The sequence below is a fragment of the Cynocephalus volans genome, chromosome 16, assembly GCF_027409185.1.
Source record: "Cynocephalus volans isolate mCynVol1 chromosome 16, mCynVol1.pri, whole genome shotgun sequence".
Lineage (NCBI taxonomy): Eukaryota > Metazoa > Chordata > Mammalia > Dermoptera > Cynocephalidae > Cynocephalus > Cynocephalus volans.
Genome location: NC_084475.1, coordinates 15,647,976 through 15,666,753, shown reverse-complemented (window position 1 = coordinate 15,666,753; position 18,778 = coordinate 15,647,976). Strand labels below are relative to the sequence as shown.

General features: G+C 53.2%; 1 protein-coding gene across 1 annotated transcript; it reads left to right on the top strand.

Annotated features, from left to right (window-relative positions):
- The first annotated feature begins 584 nt into the window (after positions 1 to 584).
- On the top strand, positions 585 to 16,068 carry FADS6 (fatty acid desaturase 6). The gene is made up of 6 exons (XM_063081204.1): positions 585 to 765; positions 1,436 to 1,602; positions 11,314 to 11,494; positions 12,272 to 12,459; positions 13,384 to 13,563; positions 14,166 to 16,068. The coding sequence occupies exons 1-6, from the start codon at positions 603 to 605 to the stop codon at positions 14,313 to 14,315; spliced, it is 1,029 nt and encodes a 342-aa protein (XP_062937274.1). The 5' UTR covers positions 585 to 602; the 3' UTR covers positions 14,316 to 16,068.
- The last annotated feature ends 2,710 nt before the right edge of the window (positions 16,069 to 18,778 follow it).

Here is an 18,778-nt window from a genome sequence, read left to right as displayed (position 1 = left end):
GCCATGAATTTATAAACATTGATGTGCCAAGCATTGTCCTAGGTGCTGAAGACACCGCTTGAGGGAACGTGACAAAGTGAGGCGGCCCTGCAGCACCCGGCATCCAGTCTGTTGGCGGAGGCAGACCAGGAACGAACGGGGCCGTGTCATGTGGGGGGACGACTGCTAAGTGCGATTAAGAAAAATACTCAAGGTCTGGGGATAAAAATGTCAACACAAACCTGAGCAGGGACGAGTTAACAGCATTTGAAGTCCGCGCTCAAGAAGGGCCCTCAGGGTCTCACTGAGGTCTCCGTGTCCCCCACGTCCCGCCCGGGCTGGTTCTCGCCGCAGGGTCGCCCGCCCACCCCCGCGTGTCGCCCGGCTCCTCCCCCGGCGGTTCCAGGTGGGTGCACCCGGGGACGTGGCCGCGCGCTGCAGGAGGCGCTGGGGCGCCCCGCAACGTGACCCCGCGGACGAGTGTCCCCAGCCGGCGCGCGACTCCGCCCCGGCCCGCCCCGCCCGCGCTGCTGTCCCCGCCTCTCCTGCGCCGCAGACACGCACGGGTCCTTCTCTCCTCCGCGGCCAGCGCGCGCGGGGAGCCCGGGGAGCCCGGGGAGCCCATGGAGCCGGTGCGGGGCGCGTCCCAGGGGGGCGGCGGGGCCGAGGCGCTGCTGCGCGAGCTGGAGGCGCTGGTGCAGGGCGCGGTGACGGCCAGCTCGTGGTGGGAGCGCCGCGGCGTGGACTGCGCCATCCTCGCGCTCAGCCTTCTCGCCTTGCCGGCTGGTGAGGGGCACGGGGACAGGACGACACGGGGCCGGGTTGCGGGTGGGAGTGGGGTGTAGGCGCCCACACCGGGCTGACGAGCGACAGGGACAGGGACGGCCGGTGCACGGGATCCCGGGACACCCCGAAGTAGAAAGTCTGGTTCGAGGTGTCCTGCCCTGTGTCCCTGAGGAGCGAGCACTGGAGGAGAGAGCAGGTCCGATGACACGAAGGGTGGTGGAGGGGGAAGTTGAGAGGAGTGATGGAGGGGAGGGAAGAGGTGGCCTGAAGTGTGTGTGTGTGGGGGAGCTCTGTGGGGGACACCAGGGACAGGAGCAGGGGAGTGAGGCGGGAGGGTGGGAGCTTCCCGCATGCCTCCCGGTCTGAACCCTCACGACACCTGCCCCCAGCACTGCTCTTGCTGAGGAAGGAGGGAAACCGCCACAGAATCAGGACCGCTGGAGTCTCCTTGGCAAGCCAGCTGGCTCTGTTTTGTCCCTAATCCTGTAGAGACAGCCAACCCAACCCCCTCAGGCCATAGTGGGACCTGCCTCACTCCTGCCTGTGGCAGCCCCCAGAGCTGGGCCCCCTCTGAACGAGGCTCCCAGGGTCGGGGCTCAGGTGTTTGGGCCCATGTTTCCAAGAGCTGGAGAAAGACCCTATTCCCCTCCCTCCTCGTCCCACCACACAGGGTTCCTGTGCCTGCGCTCGGAGAATGTCCTGGTCTTTGCCATCGGCATCACCATCTTGGGTGTGTGCCACTACACGCTCACTGTCAAGGGCAGCCACCTGGCCACTCACGGTGCCCTCACTGAGTCTAAACGCTGGAGCAAGATCTGGGTGCTTTTCTTTGTGGAGGTGAGCCTGGGAGAGTGGGGACAGCTACTGGTACCGTGTGGGCAACCTCATTATTCTATGCAAGCATGGAGGTATACAGCTCTGTGTGCCCCCATAGGCAAGCAGGTGCAGCTGTTAGTATGTGGATCCAAGCTGTGCAGAATGCATACTGTCTGTGTGTGTGAACATCTCCAAGCCTTTGAGAAGGTGTTTGCACCCAGTGGGTAGAGAACTGCATGATGAATATCCGAATGCTTACCTATGGCAGTGGACTTGGCCTGGGCACTCTTGTTTCTCCTGGGGATGCCCTCTCTCCTCTCTGCAGCACTGGACCAAATGGTGACTACAGCTTCCTCCTCCTACCAGGACACCTGTAGCTGGCAGGTCCTGATGTGCCACCTTCTCAGCCCACAGCTCCAACCATTAGGGCCTCCAGGTTTTGCAATTAGTGTTTAAAATGTGGCCCACAGACAGAAGGGGAGGGGGAGCAGGGGCTCAGCGTTGTGGCACCCCAGCTCCAGATCATGTTCCTCTGATGCTTGGCAATGGCCTGAGAAGCCCCCAGTGCCCCAGGTCTGCTCTAGGAAGGAACCTCCTTGCCCTCCCTTCTTCCACCCCCTCCCTGTTCTGCTTTGGCCTCCTCACCGACAGGTGACAGGTGAGACCAGGAAGGCAAAGTTTCCCAACCAGGTTGTCCTTCTCTCCTGATGGCTCTCCAGGCCTCTCCAGCTCCTCTGCTGAACTCACTCCTTCCTCCCTTCCAGGGACCCCTCATGTGGCTGCCCAAGTCTCTTATGAAAAGACAGGAAAGCCGGTACCAGAAACAGTTCTTTTCCATAAGGGACTGGTTATTGTGACCAGTTAACTCAATTATTAACTTTGTATAAAGTTAAATAACTTTATGTAACTATACACACACACCTCTCTCTCTAATCTTATACCACATCAGTTGAGCAGAGGAATAATTTCTCACCTAGTCCTCTCTATTCCCTGATTTTTTTCCCTTCTCCACCCTCCCACCAGCACACATTTTTCTTGTTTGTTTTTGGCAGCTGGCAAATACAGGGATCATACCGTGGACCTTGGTTTTAGCACCAAGCTCTAACCAACTGAGTAACCAGCCAGCCCTTCACCAGCACACGTTTCTAAAGTGCTGAGGACAAGAGAAACCAACAGGCTTCTGATCCTCAGTGTCAATTTCAAGAGACTTCCTTTTCCAGGGACCAGCCAGACACTGAGGCCAGACTCTGAGGCACAGGCCAGATCTTAGAATCTGGGTCAAGTACCTACCAAATTTGTAGTCCACAGACAGAGGTGGAGAGCGCCTGGGCTGTGCTGTCTACATGGGCAGTGTCATAATGCTGGGGCATGAGGGGCAGGATTAGCTTGTCAGCTCCTGGCACAGGCCTGAGCTCTTGGTAGGACTTCTATCAATATTTGTTGGCAATGACCTTGCAGGTGGCTTGGGGACAGGTCCAAGGAAAAGCTGGCTGTTGGAGGGTCACATCCTAGGGGCCTGTGTGTTGCTTTGCTCCCCATGGATTTGTCACCCCTCTTCCCCTGGGTGACAGACCCACAAAAGATTACTCAAAGCCCATCTCTTCTGAGCAGTGAGAAGCCCCGAAGTGGTTAATCTCCCGGAACCCTCAAGAGCGAGGCATTCCTTCCATTTGGGAAATTAACCACAAATTGGGGTTCTCTTCCTGCATTTATTCTTTAGCCCAGGAAATTACAGGAAGAGACATCTGTGGGGTTATAGTTTTAGCAATATAGGCTGGTAACTTTCAGTGAAACAAGCCAGATGACATTCCATAAGGCGATTAAGTGATCCACCAACAAAAGCTTGATCTTAGCAAACATTCCTTCTGCCTACAGAGCTTCCCAGTAACTTTACATATCAATCAGTAACTTGTCTGTCTTTGAACCAGCAGCCTTGCTGTGTTACAACTCTTTGTGTTACAACTCTTTATCTTACAACAGAGACTATATGGCCTGGGGAAAATTTCCTGTTTTTGGTAAGGTCAATGTTTGAAACTGCAAGGCTTTGGAAAACCAGGCCCTGTGAAGTACATTTGCTTTATGCATACTTCACACCTGTGAGCCCCCTCGAGGCTCGGTAGGGAAGGCTTGGCTCTCACCTTGTGTTGTGACACCTGGCTGGTGTGCTGCAATGGGCTGCAGGAGAGGGCACAAGCAGTTTGTCATCCAGGCCCTTGAGTAACCTGTGTGGGAAGCTCCTGGATTTTCTGCCTCACAGAATGTGGCTCAGGCTGCCCTCTGGGGAGAGTTCAGTTCCCAGTGTAGGGGTGGGAGATGAGTCAGCCTCCCTAGACTGGCTGGTGTTGGTGGGGCAAGTGCAGTCCTCGGGTAGGGTGCTGGTGCCAGGTAGTGGGGGACAGTGTCAGGGACACAGCCTTTGGAGCCACATGCCTCAGTTGCAACCGCAGCCTCTCTGGCTGCTTTGACCACGGCCAAGTTATTTAAGTCAACATCTAAGTGTCAGTTTCCTCACCTAATAAAAAGAAGGCAGTGCATGGGTTAAGTGAGACAGTGTAGACCTTAACATAGGGCCTGGTCCCAACTCTCAGGTGTTTGCTTTGCTTTTTTTTTCTGGAGGGAACAGGCTGTCAGCTGCAAGGAAAGGGTCCATGGTTTTTGTTTTGTTTGTTGTTGTTTTGTTTTTGTTAACTGAAAGGTTGCAAATCTCTACAGAGCTGTGTGATGTTGGGGGGGGTTGGGTGCTGTGTCTTCTGTGCCTCTGCAGGGCACAGAGGACAAGCCCTCACTGCTTGGGACCACAGAGGACACCCGAGATCTTTCCTGGACCCCTGACTCGCCATTTCTCCCATATCCTGTTGTCTGCTCCCTTCCATCCTTCTCTTGTTGGGCACCTGAGCTTTTCTCAAACCTGGACCCTCGGGAGACACCACCACTGCAGAACAATCTAGTCCTCTGTCCCTGGGATCCTTTTGGTGTTTTGCAAATTCTGCAGCCTCCAGGGTCAGCTGAGTATCCCTGGCTTTCCTGGGTACCCAGCTGTTGCTGGGATTGTCTCAGGCTCTGAGCTGGAGTGGGATCAGGGCCTCACCCTCTCTGGCCCATTGGATCTGGGGGAGGAGCGTGCAGGCTGGAGGGGGCGCTTCCACTCCAGTCTGTTGTCATTTCTCTCCTGAAGTATCAAAATCATGTGCACCTCCCCAAACCAGCTGAGCCTCCCTCTGAAGACCCATTTCTGGCCTATATGAGAAAGTTCTAACCTTTCCAGTAACCCTGAGCTCCTTCCTGTCCTGGGTTACATCACTGGTACTGCCAGGCATATTCTCAGAAACCTCCTGTGAAGGGATCCACACTCAGATGGCCATGAGGGTGGGGGGCATGGTGGGGAAGGCAAGCCCCGTGGTTTAAATCCTGAAGCTTGGAAGGGATTAACTCGTGAAGTCAGAGGGCTTTAGGGACTCTCCTGCATGTCACTCACATCCAAGATGCTCCAGCCACTAAGCTCTTTATTGTGTCTCAGCTTCAAATCCACCTTGTAAAGTCGGCTTTGTGCTACGGGGTGGAGCCACAGCTGGTCCATGGAGAGCCCTTGAAGGCCTGGCTCTGCCCCAGGGGAGGGGGTGTCATGCAGGGGAATGCTGTCACCTTCCTCCAGGTCCCCCATGGTGACAGAAACAGAGTCCAGAACCCCCAGCCTAGTCATGATCCTCGAGCATTCTCTTCCCACATGAGTTCATGTGGCCATTGTCCTCTGGGTGGCCCCTCTGTCCCTGCTTTTCCCCACCTGAACTCTGAAGGAGTTAGTTCAACTATGATTTCTTATTTTCTTATTTTAAAAATATATTTAGAGGGCAAACTCATATCCACAATATGAAATATACTTTTGTAAAAAACTCTTAATTTTTGAAAAAATTATAGATTCACAGGCCTTGCAAAAATAGAACAGGGAGGTCTGATATATCCTTCACCCCAGTTTCCCACCATAGTTGCATTTATATTAGTGTCATTTAATATCAAAACCAAGGAAATTGACACTGGTACAATGTGTGTGTGTGTGTGTGTGTGTGTGTGTGTGTGTGTGTGTGTGTGTGTGCAGTTCTATGCCATTTTATCGCATGTGTAGGTTTTCAAAATGTACAGCTTTGGTGTGGCTTCCTCAAGGATAAGCCTGAGGACTCCAGGAAGGGGCTCTCATGGCGATTCCCGGCTCCCCGTAGTGGGGACCCTGGAGGGCTTGCAGATGGCTCCTCCAAGGCAGAGGAGGGCTGGGGGTGATAAGTCCCTGGAGCAGGCCCAGACAGTCTGTGATGGCAGCATGGGATCTGAGGAGGGCAACCTCGAGGGAGGCCTTGGGGAGAAGTGGCAGAGACAGACTGTGAGGGCCACGGTGGGTGCCCAGCTCGGGGAGGAGACTCCTGGGGTGATAGGAATGTTGCGGGCTGAGGGAGCATTGGCCAAGGCTCTGAGTGGGTGAACAAGGGCTGGGGCAGAGACTTGGCCCCACATCCTGAGCAATGCACTCAGCATCATTGAGCTAGGTGCTGGGGACACAACGGTGAGGAAGACCTGGTTCTGGATCCCCAAGGGCTCAGAGTCAGGGGGGGAAAGAGACACAGTTGGATGACATCGAAATAAGAAAAAATCCTGATTCTACTAGCTGACACTTCCTGGCTGCTGACTGTGTCCTTTCCGTGAGTTATCTCATTGCATAGTCACGCCTCCCTATGAGTCGAAGTAGTATTACCCTGATATTGTAGATGAGGAAATACCCATCTAGGAGGTTAAGTCACTTGCCCACGGCCATGCAGGTGGTAGGTGATGCAGCTGGGATTCAAACCCAGGCAGCCCAGGTGCAGGGCAGGCAGAATGTGGCGATGGTGTCAACCAGGGTAGTGGGTGGTGGAAGCTCAGAACTCCTGGGCTGGGAGTGCATGGCAGAGACACAGGGCAGTGTCTGGAGACATTTTTGGCTATCACAACTAGGGATGTGTGTGTGTGTGTGTGTGTGTGTGTGTGTGTGTGTGTGTGTGTGCGCGTGAACACGCATGTGTTACTGGCATCTCATGGGTAGAGACCAAGGATGCTGCTGAGCATTCTGCAATGCACAGGGCAGGCCCCACAACAAAGAATGACCCAGTCCCAAATGTCAATTGTGTGGAGGCTGAGAAACCTGGGGAGAGTTTCCAGAAGAGATGCTGCCAGGACAGGGTTGGCCAAGCCTGGAAGCAGGAGGGTGATGTCAGACAGAGCAGATGTGTGGATAAAGGCTATGGGAAACAGCACAGTGTGTGAGGGACCCGCAGGAATCCGGGGTCACTGAACTTTAATGAGGACCCTGGAGAAAGGGAGCAGGGAGGCCCCTGTGCTAGGCAGGCAGCTGGGACTTTGTCCTGTGATCAAAGGTAATTGTGTAAATTGGTAGTTTTTTGTTTTTTTTTTTTAAAGATGACCGGTAAGGGGACCTTAACCCTTGACTTGGTGTTGTCAGCACCACGCTCTCCCAAGTGAGCCATGGGCCGGCCCCAAGTTGGTAGTTTTGAAAAATAATTTAATTCATTTTTTTGAATAGGTGCTATATTTACATAATTCAGAATTTTAAAAGTATAGGGATAAAGATCAGCCAGTGGCTCACTTGGGAGAGCGTGGTGCCGACAACACCAAGTCAAGGGTTAAGGTCCCCTCATCGGTCATCTTTAAAAAAAAAAAAGTGTAGGGATAAGCCTTCCTATCCCATTCCATAGGTGCCCATTTTCCTTCTGAGAGATGACAGAGGTTGTCAGTCTCTTCTGTGTCCTTCTCTAATACTTTCCTTTCTTTCCTTCTTTCCTTCCTTCCTTTTCCTCCCTCCTTCCTTCTCTCCCTGCCTCCTTCCTTCCTTCTTTCTTTCTTTTGCCTAGTCAGGGGAAGCAGTGGGAGTGGAGAAGGAACAAAGAAATCTGTAACTGGTTGTGATCACTTAGTTGTAAACAGCACTGCCCTCGGACCTGCCTCATATTGTTTTTTAGGCAAACAGTATATTGCAGGATTAAAAGCCATAATTATAGAGCTGGCTGGTTAGCTCAGTTGATCAGAGTGTGGTGCTGATGACATCGAGGTCTGGGTTTTGATCACTGTATGGGCCAGTAAAAAAGAGCCCCATAATTATAAAATTATGACCCAATCAAAGTTGGGTTTTGATGAGGTCGCTCTTCTGGATTTGAGACGGAGGAGGCCGTGAGAGGTGGTGAGGCAGGGAAGGGGTGCAGGCAGGAGGGTGCGGGTGGAGGTTGTCTGGGCCAGGTTGGGGGAGGGGGAGGAGTGGCTAGAGTCAAGGGTCACTGCCAGGGGTCCAGCTTCACTCTTGGCCAGGGCTGCAGTGCGGCAGTCCTCAGATGGGCACAGGAGCAGAGGGCAGCGGGTGGGAGCAGGATGGGAAGGAGGGGCTGTGGGACACCCCAGGGGCAGCGTCCCTCGGGCAGGAGGGACTCAGGGCTGGAGTCTGCCCGGCTCCCATGTCCCCTCCCTGCACCGTCTCTTACTGATTCCCAGGGGATGAGTAGCCCCTTCACAGCTGGCTTCAGAGTGCTGGGGGCCTCTGGGGTCCGTGGGCCTCAGGGATAGGTTTGCCAGATAAAATATAGGATGCCCAGATAAATTTGAATTTCAGATAAACAACCGGACTTTTTGTATGAGTGTATCCTAGATATTACGTACGTTGGTTATTTATCTGAAATTTGAATTTCACTGGGCATCCTGTATTTTTATTTGCTACCTGCAGCAGCCCTGCTCAGTGAGGTACAAGCCCCTGAATGTGAGTCTCCAGGGCACGGGGCAGGCTCTCTGGCAGGATCTGCATGAATGTCGTAGCCACCTTTGGGGTAAGAGAGGGACAGTGGCAAGGGCCGCAGCAAGAGAGCCCTTGAGGACCTCGTCCTGAGGGAGTGGGCTCAGTGTGGTCAGCAGTGAGCCCATCAGCGGCTCTGATGGGATTCTGACCCCTCCAAGCCTGCCCTGGTAACCCTCCAGGCCTAGCATGGTGCCTGGCTCCAGCAGGGGTCCCAGGATGCTTAAGTGAACGAGCAACTGTATGAAAGAAGTGAATGAAGGCGGGATCTGGGCCCCCGATGTTTAGCTGAGATGTCAAGAGGAATCACACTGACACCTTCTGTCCCACACTCTGGCCTCTCAGAGCCTGAGTGCTGCTGAGAGACTGGGGCTCTCGAGTCTTCCCAGGGGGCACAGAGGGTGGCGGGTGATATCAGGAAGCAGCACCAACCTTGAGGCTTCTGGAACTTTCTCTGGGTCTGGATGTGGAATCCTCTTGAGCAAAACCTTTTTTTTTTTTTTTTTTTTTTAAAGATAACCGATAAGGAGCTCTCAACCCTTGGCTTGGTGTTGTCAGCACCACGCTCAGCCAGTGAGCCAACTGGCCATCCCTATCTGGGATCCGAACCCATGGCCTTGGTGTTATCAGCACCACACTCTCCCAAGTGAGCCAACCGGCCATCCCTCTATAGGATCTGAACCTGTGGCCTTGGTGTTATCAGCACCGTACTCTCCCGAGTGAGCCACGGGCCGGCCCGAGCAAGACCTTTAAATAACCCTTTTCAGGAGGAGAAGAACCCATTCCCCAGTGCCCTCATGTTGGTAGGTGACAGTTTGACAGGTTGTGGGCACATGAGACACAGTGTGACCCATCTTCCCCTTCCGGCCCCAATCTACCCCTTCCTTTCCTTCTCAGGAGAGAACATCAAAATGAGAGCGAGAAGTCCAGTATTACAGAAATAGCCTCAAATCTGTTCTTATCCATAGAATAAAGGCAGGCCCTGGATGTGTGTGCTGAGTCACAGTCACATGTCACAGACCTCACTGGTAGCGCATCTCCCCTGCATCTGTGGGCCTGAGCACCTGGCTGTGGCCTGACCCCTTAGGGGCAGACTCTCGGGTTCGGGTACCAGGTCATGTCTGGCATTGCTGCTCCAAGTGCTGTTAGCTATTGGTCTGCAAGGAGATGGGGAGCTTGTGCCAGAAGGAAAACCCATGTTGTCACTAAGCAGACTGCTGCATTCGGCTGACATTTCTTGATGGAAAAAGCAGTGCGGATAGGACTGGCCCTTGCAGCAGACATGCACGAAGAAGCCCTTACAAACAGTTGCTCCTTTCAGGGACAGAACTGGGTGGTGTAAAACACACTTGCAGGTGTGGGGCAGAGGTAGGCCTGGTTCTGAGGACTGGCCCCAGTGGGTGACGCTCGTGAGCAGGGAGTGGGCCTGGAAGAGACCATTGCTTTAATTGAGACATTACCTGCCCACCTTCTGCAGTCTCCTCCAGGTTCTGTCCCTCTGCGAGGTTACAAAGAGCAAAACCTGCCCTTTGGTGGATGGCATCATCTGAGAGCAAAGTGCCTTGTCCTGATCTTGTGGATTCCACAGAAACGCTGTCACAGAAGCAGCGTGCACCCTCGTGTCCTCTTCCTTCAGAGGGACCCTGACTGTACTGTTGGTTTAATGTATCTTCCTGTGTCTTTTGTAAAACCGCAGGTGCAATGTCATTAGCTGTGCTGCTCAGTGTCCTCTAGATAGAGCTATGTTTTGGCTTCAGGTTTGTTCCAAGGGGCAGACGTCATTCCTTATCTTTCTTCTGCTTTTGCCTGTGCTTCCTGGACCCAGAGCCTGGGTTTATGCTCTGTTGCTGTAAGTGGCTTATCTCAGGCGTCTTATGGCTCATGTTAGGTGGAACCTGGGCCTTCTGGTCCAAATCCTGCCTTTGCTGCCTACGTAGCTGTGTGACCTGGGGTCACGTGGCTTCTCTCTGTCTCAGTTTCTGCTTCTGTGGACTGGGAATAATGATACTGCTGATCCCCTAGTTTGGAAGTATGTAAAGTGCAGAACGCTGAGCCTGGTACGTAGTGAGCACTCACTGAAGGTGTCCTGCTGTCTTTACCTGGCTTATAGGGACTGGTATTGGGAAACCCTTCATGTTCTCCTGGAAACAGGCAGGCACCATCTTCAATAAAATTAGCAAAATCTTCTGGCTGGATAAAATATTGGAAGAGGCTTACATCTGCATATTCATTTGCATATGTCTGCATACAGAACATTTTAGCACCTCTTTTGCATTCAGAATGACTGCTTTCCTGGGAGTCAGAGAGCACGTGCTTCTCATGAGTGTCTTTGGAGAATCCCACTGAGGACCCACGGCAGAGAAGAGTCACCCCTAGGGAGAAGTTAACTCTCAACCCCCACTCACGGCTCCCCCACCTGCCTTGTGGACTTTTCAGGAGATGGTCTCCCTTCACCCCCAGACCATTCCTGCGCCACTCTCCTTGCTGCTATGGGCTCAGAATGCAAAGTAGTGTTATGAAAGTGCAAATGTTTCCAAGATAAACACACAAAATAACTGCAGCAGATGTCGGGAGCTTTACGTGCAGTATGTCCCATCTTGAGAGCCTCTGAGGCTCTCAGAGTTGCTTGGGTGGTCAGTGGCAGAGTGTTACTCCAGGGGTCTGGCTTCTGGCCTCCAACTGCTTTGCAGAGCCACACCAAATGGATGCAGTTGTTTGACTGGCCACCAGTCAGTGGTCACAATACCTGAGAGCTGATGGTCAAGGCTGATTAGCTGGGGCTGTAAGGCAGGAAGGCTCTGGAAATGAAGGATCTGAGGAGAGTGGGGGTATCCTCGAGGCTCCCAAAGGTCTTGGTTTGCTCGACTGTGCCTGACCTGGTCCCCAGTGTTCTCTCTGGCTGCCTCCTCTAGGTATGCACAGCCTTCACTGCCGAGTACGCCAAGCAGGGGCACGTCAAGATGCACCATGGCTACACCAATGTGGTGGGCCTGGGGGACTCAAGCACGTGGAGGCTGCCTTGCCTCAACCGCTATGTCTACATGTTCCTTGCTCCTCTCTCACTCCCCATCATAACCCCGCTGGTGGCAGTCGGTAAGTACTCTGAGGACCTGGGTCCAAGTGCCCTGCAAAGACCTGGTTCCCCCACCCTGCCTTTCCTTCCCCTCCTGGCTTTGTGGAGGCTGCTCGTGTAGGAAGCCAGGAGCCCCGAGTTAATACCAGACAGAGAATTTCCAAGACAGGCAGGCAGGGTGGAAAGAGCCTTGGACTTGGGGCCAAGTCCGGCTCTGCCACTTACTGGCTGGTGACCATGGGCAGGTAACTTAACCTCTCTGAGCCTCAGTTTCCTTAGCTGCTCCTCAAGGATGGTGTGAAAGTATAATGAGGTCACAAATGTAAAAATAGGGCCGGCCCGTGGCTCACTCGGGAGAGTGCGGTGCTGATAACACCAAGGCCCCGGGTTCGGATCCCATATAGGGATGGCCGGTTCGCTCACTGGCTGAGCGTGGTGCTGACAACACCAAGTCAAGGGTTAAGACCCCCTTACCGGTCATCTTTAAAAAAAAAAAAAAAAAAAAAAACAAATGTAAAAATATAGACACTTTGTACAAATTATATTGCATGGAATATACAGGGGCTATGGAGCAGCTAGATCTGGGTTCAAAGCCCAGGTCTTGTCCTTGGTCAGGTTGCTTAATGCCTCTGTTTTCTTGTGCATGCAGTGGGTGAACCACTCTTCAGGGCTGTTGTGAGGATTAGTTGAACACACCTAGAGCATCCTCCGCCTTAGGCCGTTGAGCCAGCAGGGAGCCAGCTCTCGATGGATATAAACCTTGTCTTCCCTTCACTCTATTTCTTGCCCTTTTGCAGAGCGGCTTAGGAAGGTGGAGCTCAGGACAGCGCTGCGGACACTGGCCCTGATTTCCCTGGGCCTTTATTCTCACTACTGGCTGCTCCTGAACGTGTCAGGCTTCAAGAGCCCCAGCTCAGCCCTGGTCTGTATGTTCCTCACCAGATCCCTGCTGGCCCACCCTTACCTCCATGTCAACATCTTCCAGGTGAGGCCTTCCCTGCCCCGGCTGCTGGGTGGCTAAGGGGAACATTCTCCAGGGTACCTGGCCACAGGCTGGACTCTGGTTCTGGGCGAGAGAGGCCACCCAAGGAGGCGCCTTCCCCTCTCGACCACCCTCTCACTCTGTGGGCCCTCCCGGAGAGTTTTGGTCTCGGGTAAGGAATTTGCTTCTCAACACTGGCTGGCACGCTTTCATCCACGTGTGGATGCCCAAGCGAAGTGGTGGCAGATGAAGGAACTGGGGGCGGGAGGGCTTCGTGGGGGGCCTGGCATTCGATTCCAGTCCATTTGCATAGGGACGCCTCCCTGCTCTCCGACCAGTGGAGGCCCCAGGTTGGGACATCCTGTACTGCACTGTGTCGGCGCTCACCACCACTGCCCTTAGTTGCTGCTCCTGCAGTTATGTCCCGTCTGCTGGCCCCGTGTGAACGGAAGCTCCTGTTCACGTCTGAGTTCCTAGACCTAGGTCAGCGCCAGGCAGAGGAGGCACTTGTGCATCCTGTACAAGAGGATGTGCAAACTTGATCTTGAACAATGAGAGGGACTTTGACTAGTGAGGTGGGCAGGAAGGGTCTCTCCAGGATGAAGCAAAGGCAGTGCCATGACAGCAAGTGGTGGGCAGCCTCGGGCACTAGAGTACCATGGGGTCCAAGAGGGGCCCAGGCCAAGCTCCTCATTGTACAGATGGGGAGAGAGGCCCAGAGATGGGTGAGACTCGGAGCAGGGCACAGACAGGGTGGGTCAGGAGCCCCAGCCTCCTCACACCTCTACCAGGTCCCACCTGAGTGGGGGTGGGAGGCAAAAAACCCCACCTGGGTCCCTGAGTGTTTGGTGAGGACGCCTGGGACAGGGTGGGGAAGTCCAGGGATCCTGGCCCAGCCCCAGGGTGTGACCCACGTGTCTGTCACAGCACATCGGGCTGCCCATGTTCTCCCGTGACACCAAGCCCCGACGGATTCACATGATGAGCCTGGGGGTGCTTAACCTGCCGCGGCTGCCTGTGCTGGACTGGGCGTTTGGCCACTCACTCATCAGCTGCCATGTGGAGCACCACCTCTTCCCCAAGCTCTCCGACAACATGTGCCTGAAGGTAGATGAGGGCTGGGGTACAGGGACTGAGGGCAGAGAGGGGTAACCTCCAGGGGTCACTTGAACCCTGATTTCCCCAACTGGCCTGGTCAGAGGCCACCCAGGAAGGGCAGCCCAGTCTACAGGCAGCAGCATAGGTTTCAGATCTGAGACACCTGGGTTTCTGACTAGCAGTGTGACTCTGGACAAGTTAATTGTACACCTCTGACCCTCAGTTTCCCCTTCTGTAAAACGACAGTAAGTAGTGCTTACATTGACAGGCTTTGGGGATCAATGAAGAAATAGATCTGAAATGCTTGGCACACAGTAGGTGCTTGATAAAAGGGAGCTGTGGTTTTCATCTCCCTGTGCCGGGGAGGGCTGCCATGCTGTTGGAAGCCCTGGGGGAGGGTGTTGGGGAGAAGCCCTCCTCCCCTTGTCTGCTCAAGGTGGGCTTGGGGGAGGCAGGGATTCTCCAACACCTCAGAACCTCAGCTCCTCCAGGGCTTCATGGAACAATGTAGATAGGAGCTGGGGCTGGGAAGAGGACAGGCCCCCGTGGGATGGAAGGGCCTACCCGCAGTCCGGGCCCACAGGCCCCTCCTCCTGCCCATCTTCCATCAGGTGAAGCCCGTGGTGTCCCAGTTCCTCCATGAAAAGCAGCTGCCGTACAATGAGGACTCGTACCTGTCTCGCTTACGTCTGTTTCTCAGTCGCTACGAGGAGTTAATGGTGCAGGCCCCACCGATCACAGAGCTTGTGGGGCTGCAATGAGGGCCAGGCTGGTACAGCCTCTGCTGCTCCCCCTGCCTGGCCCGGCCTGGCCCTCCTACTGCAGCAGGCCCAGTGGGTGTGGCCCAGTGGCTGGCAGGGGACATGGAGCTGTGGAGGCATTGGGCAGGTGGCGAGGCAGGGGAGCTCATGCCTGGGGTCCCGGGGTCACCTTCCCTAGGCTTCTCTGGGTTTTGAGGGGTGTCTGGGGGAAAGGAATCATGGTGGCTGGGCATTCTGGCCAGTCTGGACCTCAGCCAGCATCATCTCAGGACCAAACAGCTGTCTCTGCTCCTGCCCCATCTGAGCTTTGGTGGGGCTATGTGGAGGGGGGTGACAGAGGGATCCTGAGTAGAGACTACTCGGGAGACAAGAGGGGACACAGAGAGAGAAGGATCAGCACCCTTGGCCAGGGCTTCCCTGGTACCAGGAGAGCACCACACTTGGTTGGCCTCTGCTTCTTCCTGTACTCTTTGCAGCTCTGCCCACCAAGGTACCCTCTCCCCAGGGACCACAGGGTGAGCTTACCTTTGGCAGACCTTCCTAGTTCTTAGCCAAATACGCCTGTGCAACACACTGGCTCAGCAGGTTCCAAGGCCCACCATATTAGCGAGTTAAAAGTGAGTGTGTTCTGTGGGGGGAAATGACCCTCAGGCACAGAGTTGGGAAAAGGGTATAAATAGCTTTGAGCATGACCTTGACTAGCTCCAAGAGAAGGTCTGCTTTGTTCCATGATATTTACAAGCAGTGAACCTGGGAGAATTAGCCACTGGGTTAGAGAAGAATTAGGGAGGTAGTTGAGGCTAGAGGAGGTTATCTGACAGGGTTTGGAAGACAGATCGTCTTAGAGAGGAGAAGAGGGAGGGTGGGGTGAAGATGGGAGAGCTGGAAGTTAAGGGCTGGGCTTGGCTGTGAAAGGATGGTCTGCAGGCCGGGAGTGAGGTGGGAATATGAGGGGACTACTGACGCCAGCAGAGGAAGAGGCCATGGTGTTGGGGGACACCACTGAGATTCAGCTCACAGAGGTCACAGTTGAGAGAGGCCCGGGGGCTGGACTGAAGGGATGCAAGGAAGTGGCCAGGTGGAGGCTGAGGGAGGGACAGAGAAGGAGCCTGACCTACGAAAGGAGGCCTGAGCAATTAGTTTAAAACAGTGTTTCTCACATCGGCACTACTGAAACCTTATCTGGATAATTCTTTGCAATTGGGGGCTGTGTCCAGTGCATAGCGGGATGTTCAACAGATCCCTGGCTTCTACCTATTAGATGCTGGGATCCCAAGCTGTGACAATCAAAAATTTCTCCAGACCTTGCAAAATGTTCCCTGGGGGATAAAATCGTCCCTGGTTGAGAACATGCAAGTCATGTTTTGAGTGCATAATTGCCTTGTTTTTCAGTTAAGTCCTTGGATGGGGTGAAGGGCGGGCTGACCCTGATGTTAGGGAGGCTAAATGCCAGCAGTGGGAGCCTGCAGGATGGGCAGAGGAGTCAGATGGCAGGAGAAGCATTCTCTGAACCGGTCCTGTTGGAGAGCCCATCTCTGGTGTGGCCTTAAGCAGCAGCAGACCTCCTTCCATCCCCAACTTCTCTCCACTCTGCCTCACTCTACCAAAGGCCACCGTGGCTCCTTCAGGTGCCCTATAGTACAGCTACAGTTCTGAGATGGCTTGTTCTCCTGCAGGGCCTAAGGGTGGTAGCGGCTTCGAGCATTTGCTAGCCTGGGGGAGTGTCTTCATTCCCTTTACCCTGCTCACACCTCTGTACAAAGTTCCTTCATTAAAGTCTCTGTGATCACCCCTTTGAGTGTGCCATCTGTTCCCTGCTGTAAGGCTGATTGATAGAGCACAGTTTTGGATCCAAGCAGCCCTTTTGAAATAAGGCAGGCTTGGCAGCCTCCCTAGCCTAGTTTTGCTATATGTTATTGCCACTCTTTTGAAATGCATTAGCAGCTCAGAAATGGCCTTAAGGTCTGGGAGTGTGATTAATCAAACTGCTAATTCTCCATGTGAAAAATGCAGTGTCAGAAAAGGCCCCAGTTGCATAGACCTTGCTAATGATTACATCCATCTAAATACATAAGCAATGACTCACTGTTAGTGACTGGGTCTGAGTCGGGTATGGGTAGCAGCTGGGTACCTGAGCTGGCTGTACCGTGGGCACCCCAGGAACAAGTCACTTGATGACTTTGAGGCTCCATTTTCTGTTACTGAGGATATGCAGTCAAATGCTCTTCCCCTGAGCTACACCCCCTGTTACTGAGGATATGGACTGGGAATGCCTGGGGCTTGAGAGGTGAGAAGAAGTGGCAGGTGTGAATGAAGTGCTTCTAGGTTCTGCAGAGACCTAAGGTCTAATTGATAGAGGTATATGGGAGGTGATAATATTGATATTGATGATAATGGCAAACATTTATTTAGCACTTATGGTATATGTTTTTACCTACATCATCTAATTTTAATCTTTACAACAAATTGGTACTATTTTTTTCTCATGTTACAGATGGTGAAAAAAAGCCTTGGAGAGATTAAATTTCTCAGTGTCATATAGCTAGTAAGTGGCGAAAAAGGGATTCAAACCCAGTGTGTTGGACTCCAGAATCCCTGCTCTTAACCACCAGACATAATTCCCCTGGATGGGGAGCCCTTTAGAGCTTTCTGGGGTGTCTGATCCTGAATTTCCAGTTTATCATTAGGACACACTCTTTATAAGCACCCATTATGTGCCAGGCACTGTGTGAAGCTCTGGGTATATAAGAGCAAATGAGATTGGGCCCCTCCCCCATGGAGTTTACAGCCTAGCGCAGGGGTTGTCAAACTCTGTAAGGGGCCAGGTAGTAAGTATTTTGGGGTTTGTGGACCATATGGTCTTTGTCACAACTACTCAATTGTGTCATCAAAGCGCAAAAGCAGCCATAGACAATATGGAAGGAAATGCACATGGCTGTATTCCAATAAAATTTTATAGAGGGCCGGCCTGTGGCTCACTCGGGAGAGTGTGGTGCTGATAACACCAAGGCCAGGGGTTTGGATCCCATATAGGGATGGCTGGCTAGCTCACTGGCTGAGCGTGGTGCTGACAACACCAAATCAAGGGTTAAGATCCCCTCACCTCACCGGTCATCTTTTTTAAAAAAAGAAAAATAACTTTATAGAAACTGAAATTTGTAGTTCACGTAATTTTCACGTGTCACAAACACAAAATATTCTGTAACATATATTTTTTACCATTAAAAAATGTAAAAACCATTCTTGTGGTCCATACAACACAGGCCAGAAGGCAGCATTTGGCCTGCAAGTCATAGTTTGCTACCAATTTAGTCGGACAGGCATAAAACACGATGACATTAGAAAGCAGAACAGTGTTTACTTCCCAGTAGGAGGGAGAGGAAGTGACTAGTAGGGCACAGGGAACTACTGGGATACTGGCCATGTTCTATTTCTCAATCTGGATGGTGGTTACATGGTTACACCTTGTGATAATCCATTGTGCACTTATGATTTGTGCACTTTTGTCTGTTTATACTTCAATAAAAAAGATCATTAAAAAGTGACAAGAGGTGTAATAAGTAATGATGGGGTAGGGTCTGGTGCTGTGGGGACTAGAGGCCTTTGGCCTGGAGCTTGGGAGGGGATGGGTCAGAGAAGGCTTCTCCAAGGAAGCAATGAGGGCCCGTGGGGAAAAGAAAGAGGCATTAAACTTATCGGTCAGGTAGATTCTGCCCTTATTTTAAAAAATATTTTCTTCATCATGGATTTTTGGTATTAATTTTTATCTTTTAAGACGCTGCATTAAAATATTACTTGATTACTGACTTTGTTGGAGCCCTCTTAAATGCTGAAACCGGACCGAGTGCCTCCCCCGGCCCCAGGACTGCTGGACAAGGGTCGGACATCGGGTTCTATTCTCGGTTCCTAAGTCAAGCCAATCCCTCACACCCGTTTCCTCATCTGTATAGTGGGAAAAGAGGTGAGGTGGGTCAAAGAAAGGGCGGTAAAAGTCCGGGCAGGAGCTCCCTTTCTCCAGACTTCCGGACTCTAGTTATTACGAAATGGGCAGGAAGGTGCATTGAAACCGGACCAGTGATTGGCTGGGACGGAGGATGCGTATTGCGTCATCAGCGAGCGACGAGAGCCTCTCGAGAAAGGGGTGCGGCTAAGAAAAATAAGCTCCTTTCTAATTGGCTTCCTCCTTCTGGAGGGACTGAAACAGCGATGAGGATTCGCTCTCCTCTAACCCTAGGCTTCCGGTATTTGGAGGGGGCGGGGCTTCAGCGGTAGGGGTGTACCCAGGGGCGGGCCTCTCTTTTGGGGGCGGGATTCTTTCGGGGGTCGATGGAGCTGCAACGCCGCGCTTTCCCCAGAGAGCGGGGGGCGGGGCCGCGAGGGGCGGGGGCGGGGCAGGGGCGGGGCCGGGCCGGGCCAACGGGGTGCGCGGGACAGTCGCGCGGCTCAGACCCGCTTTCTGGTTG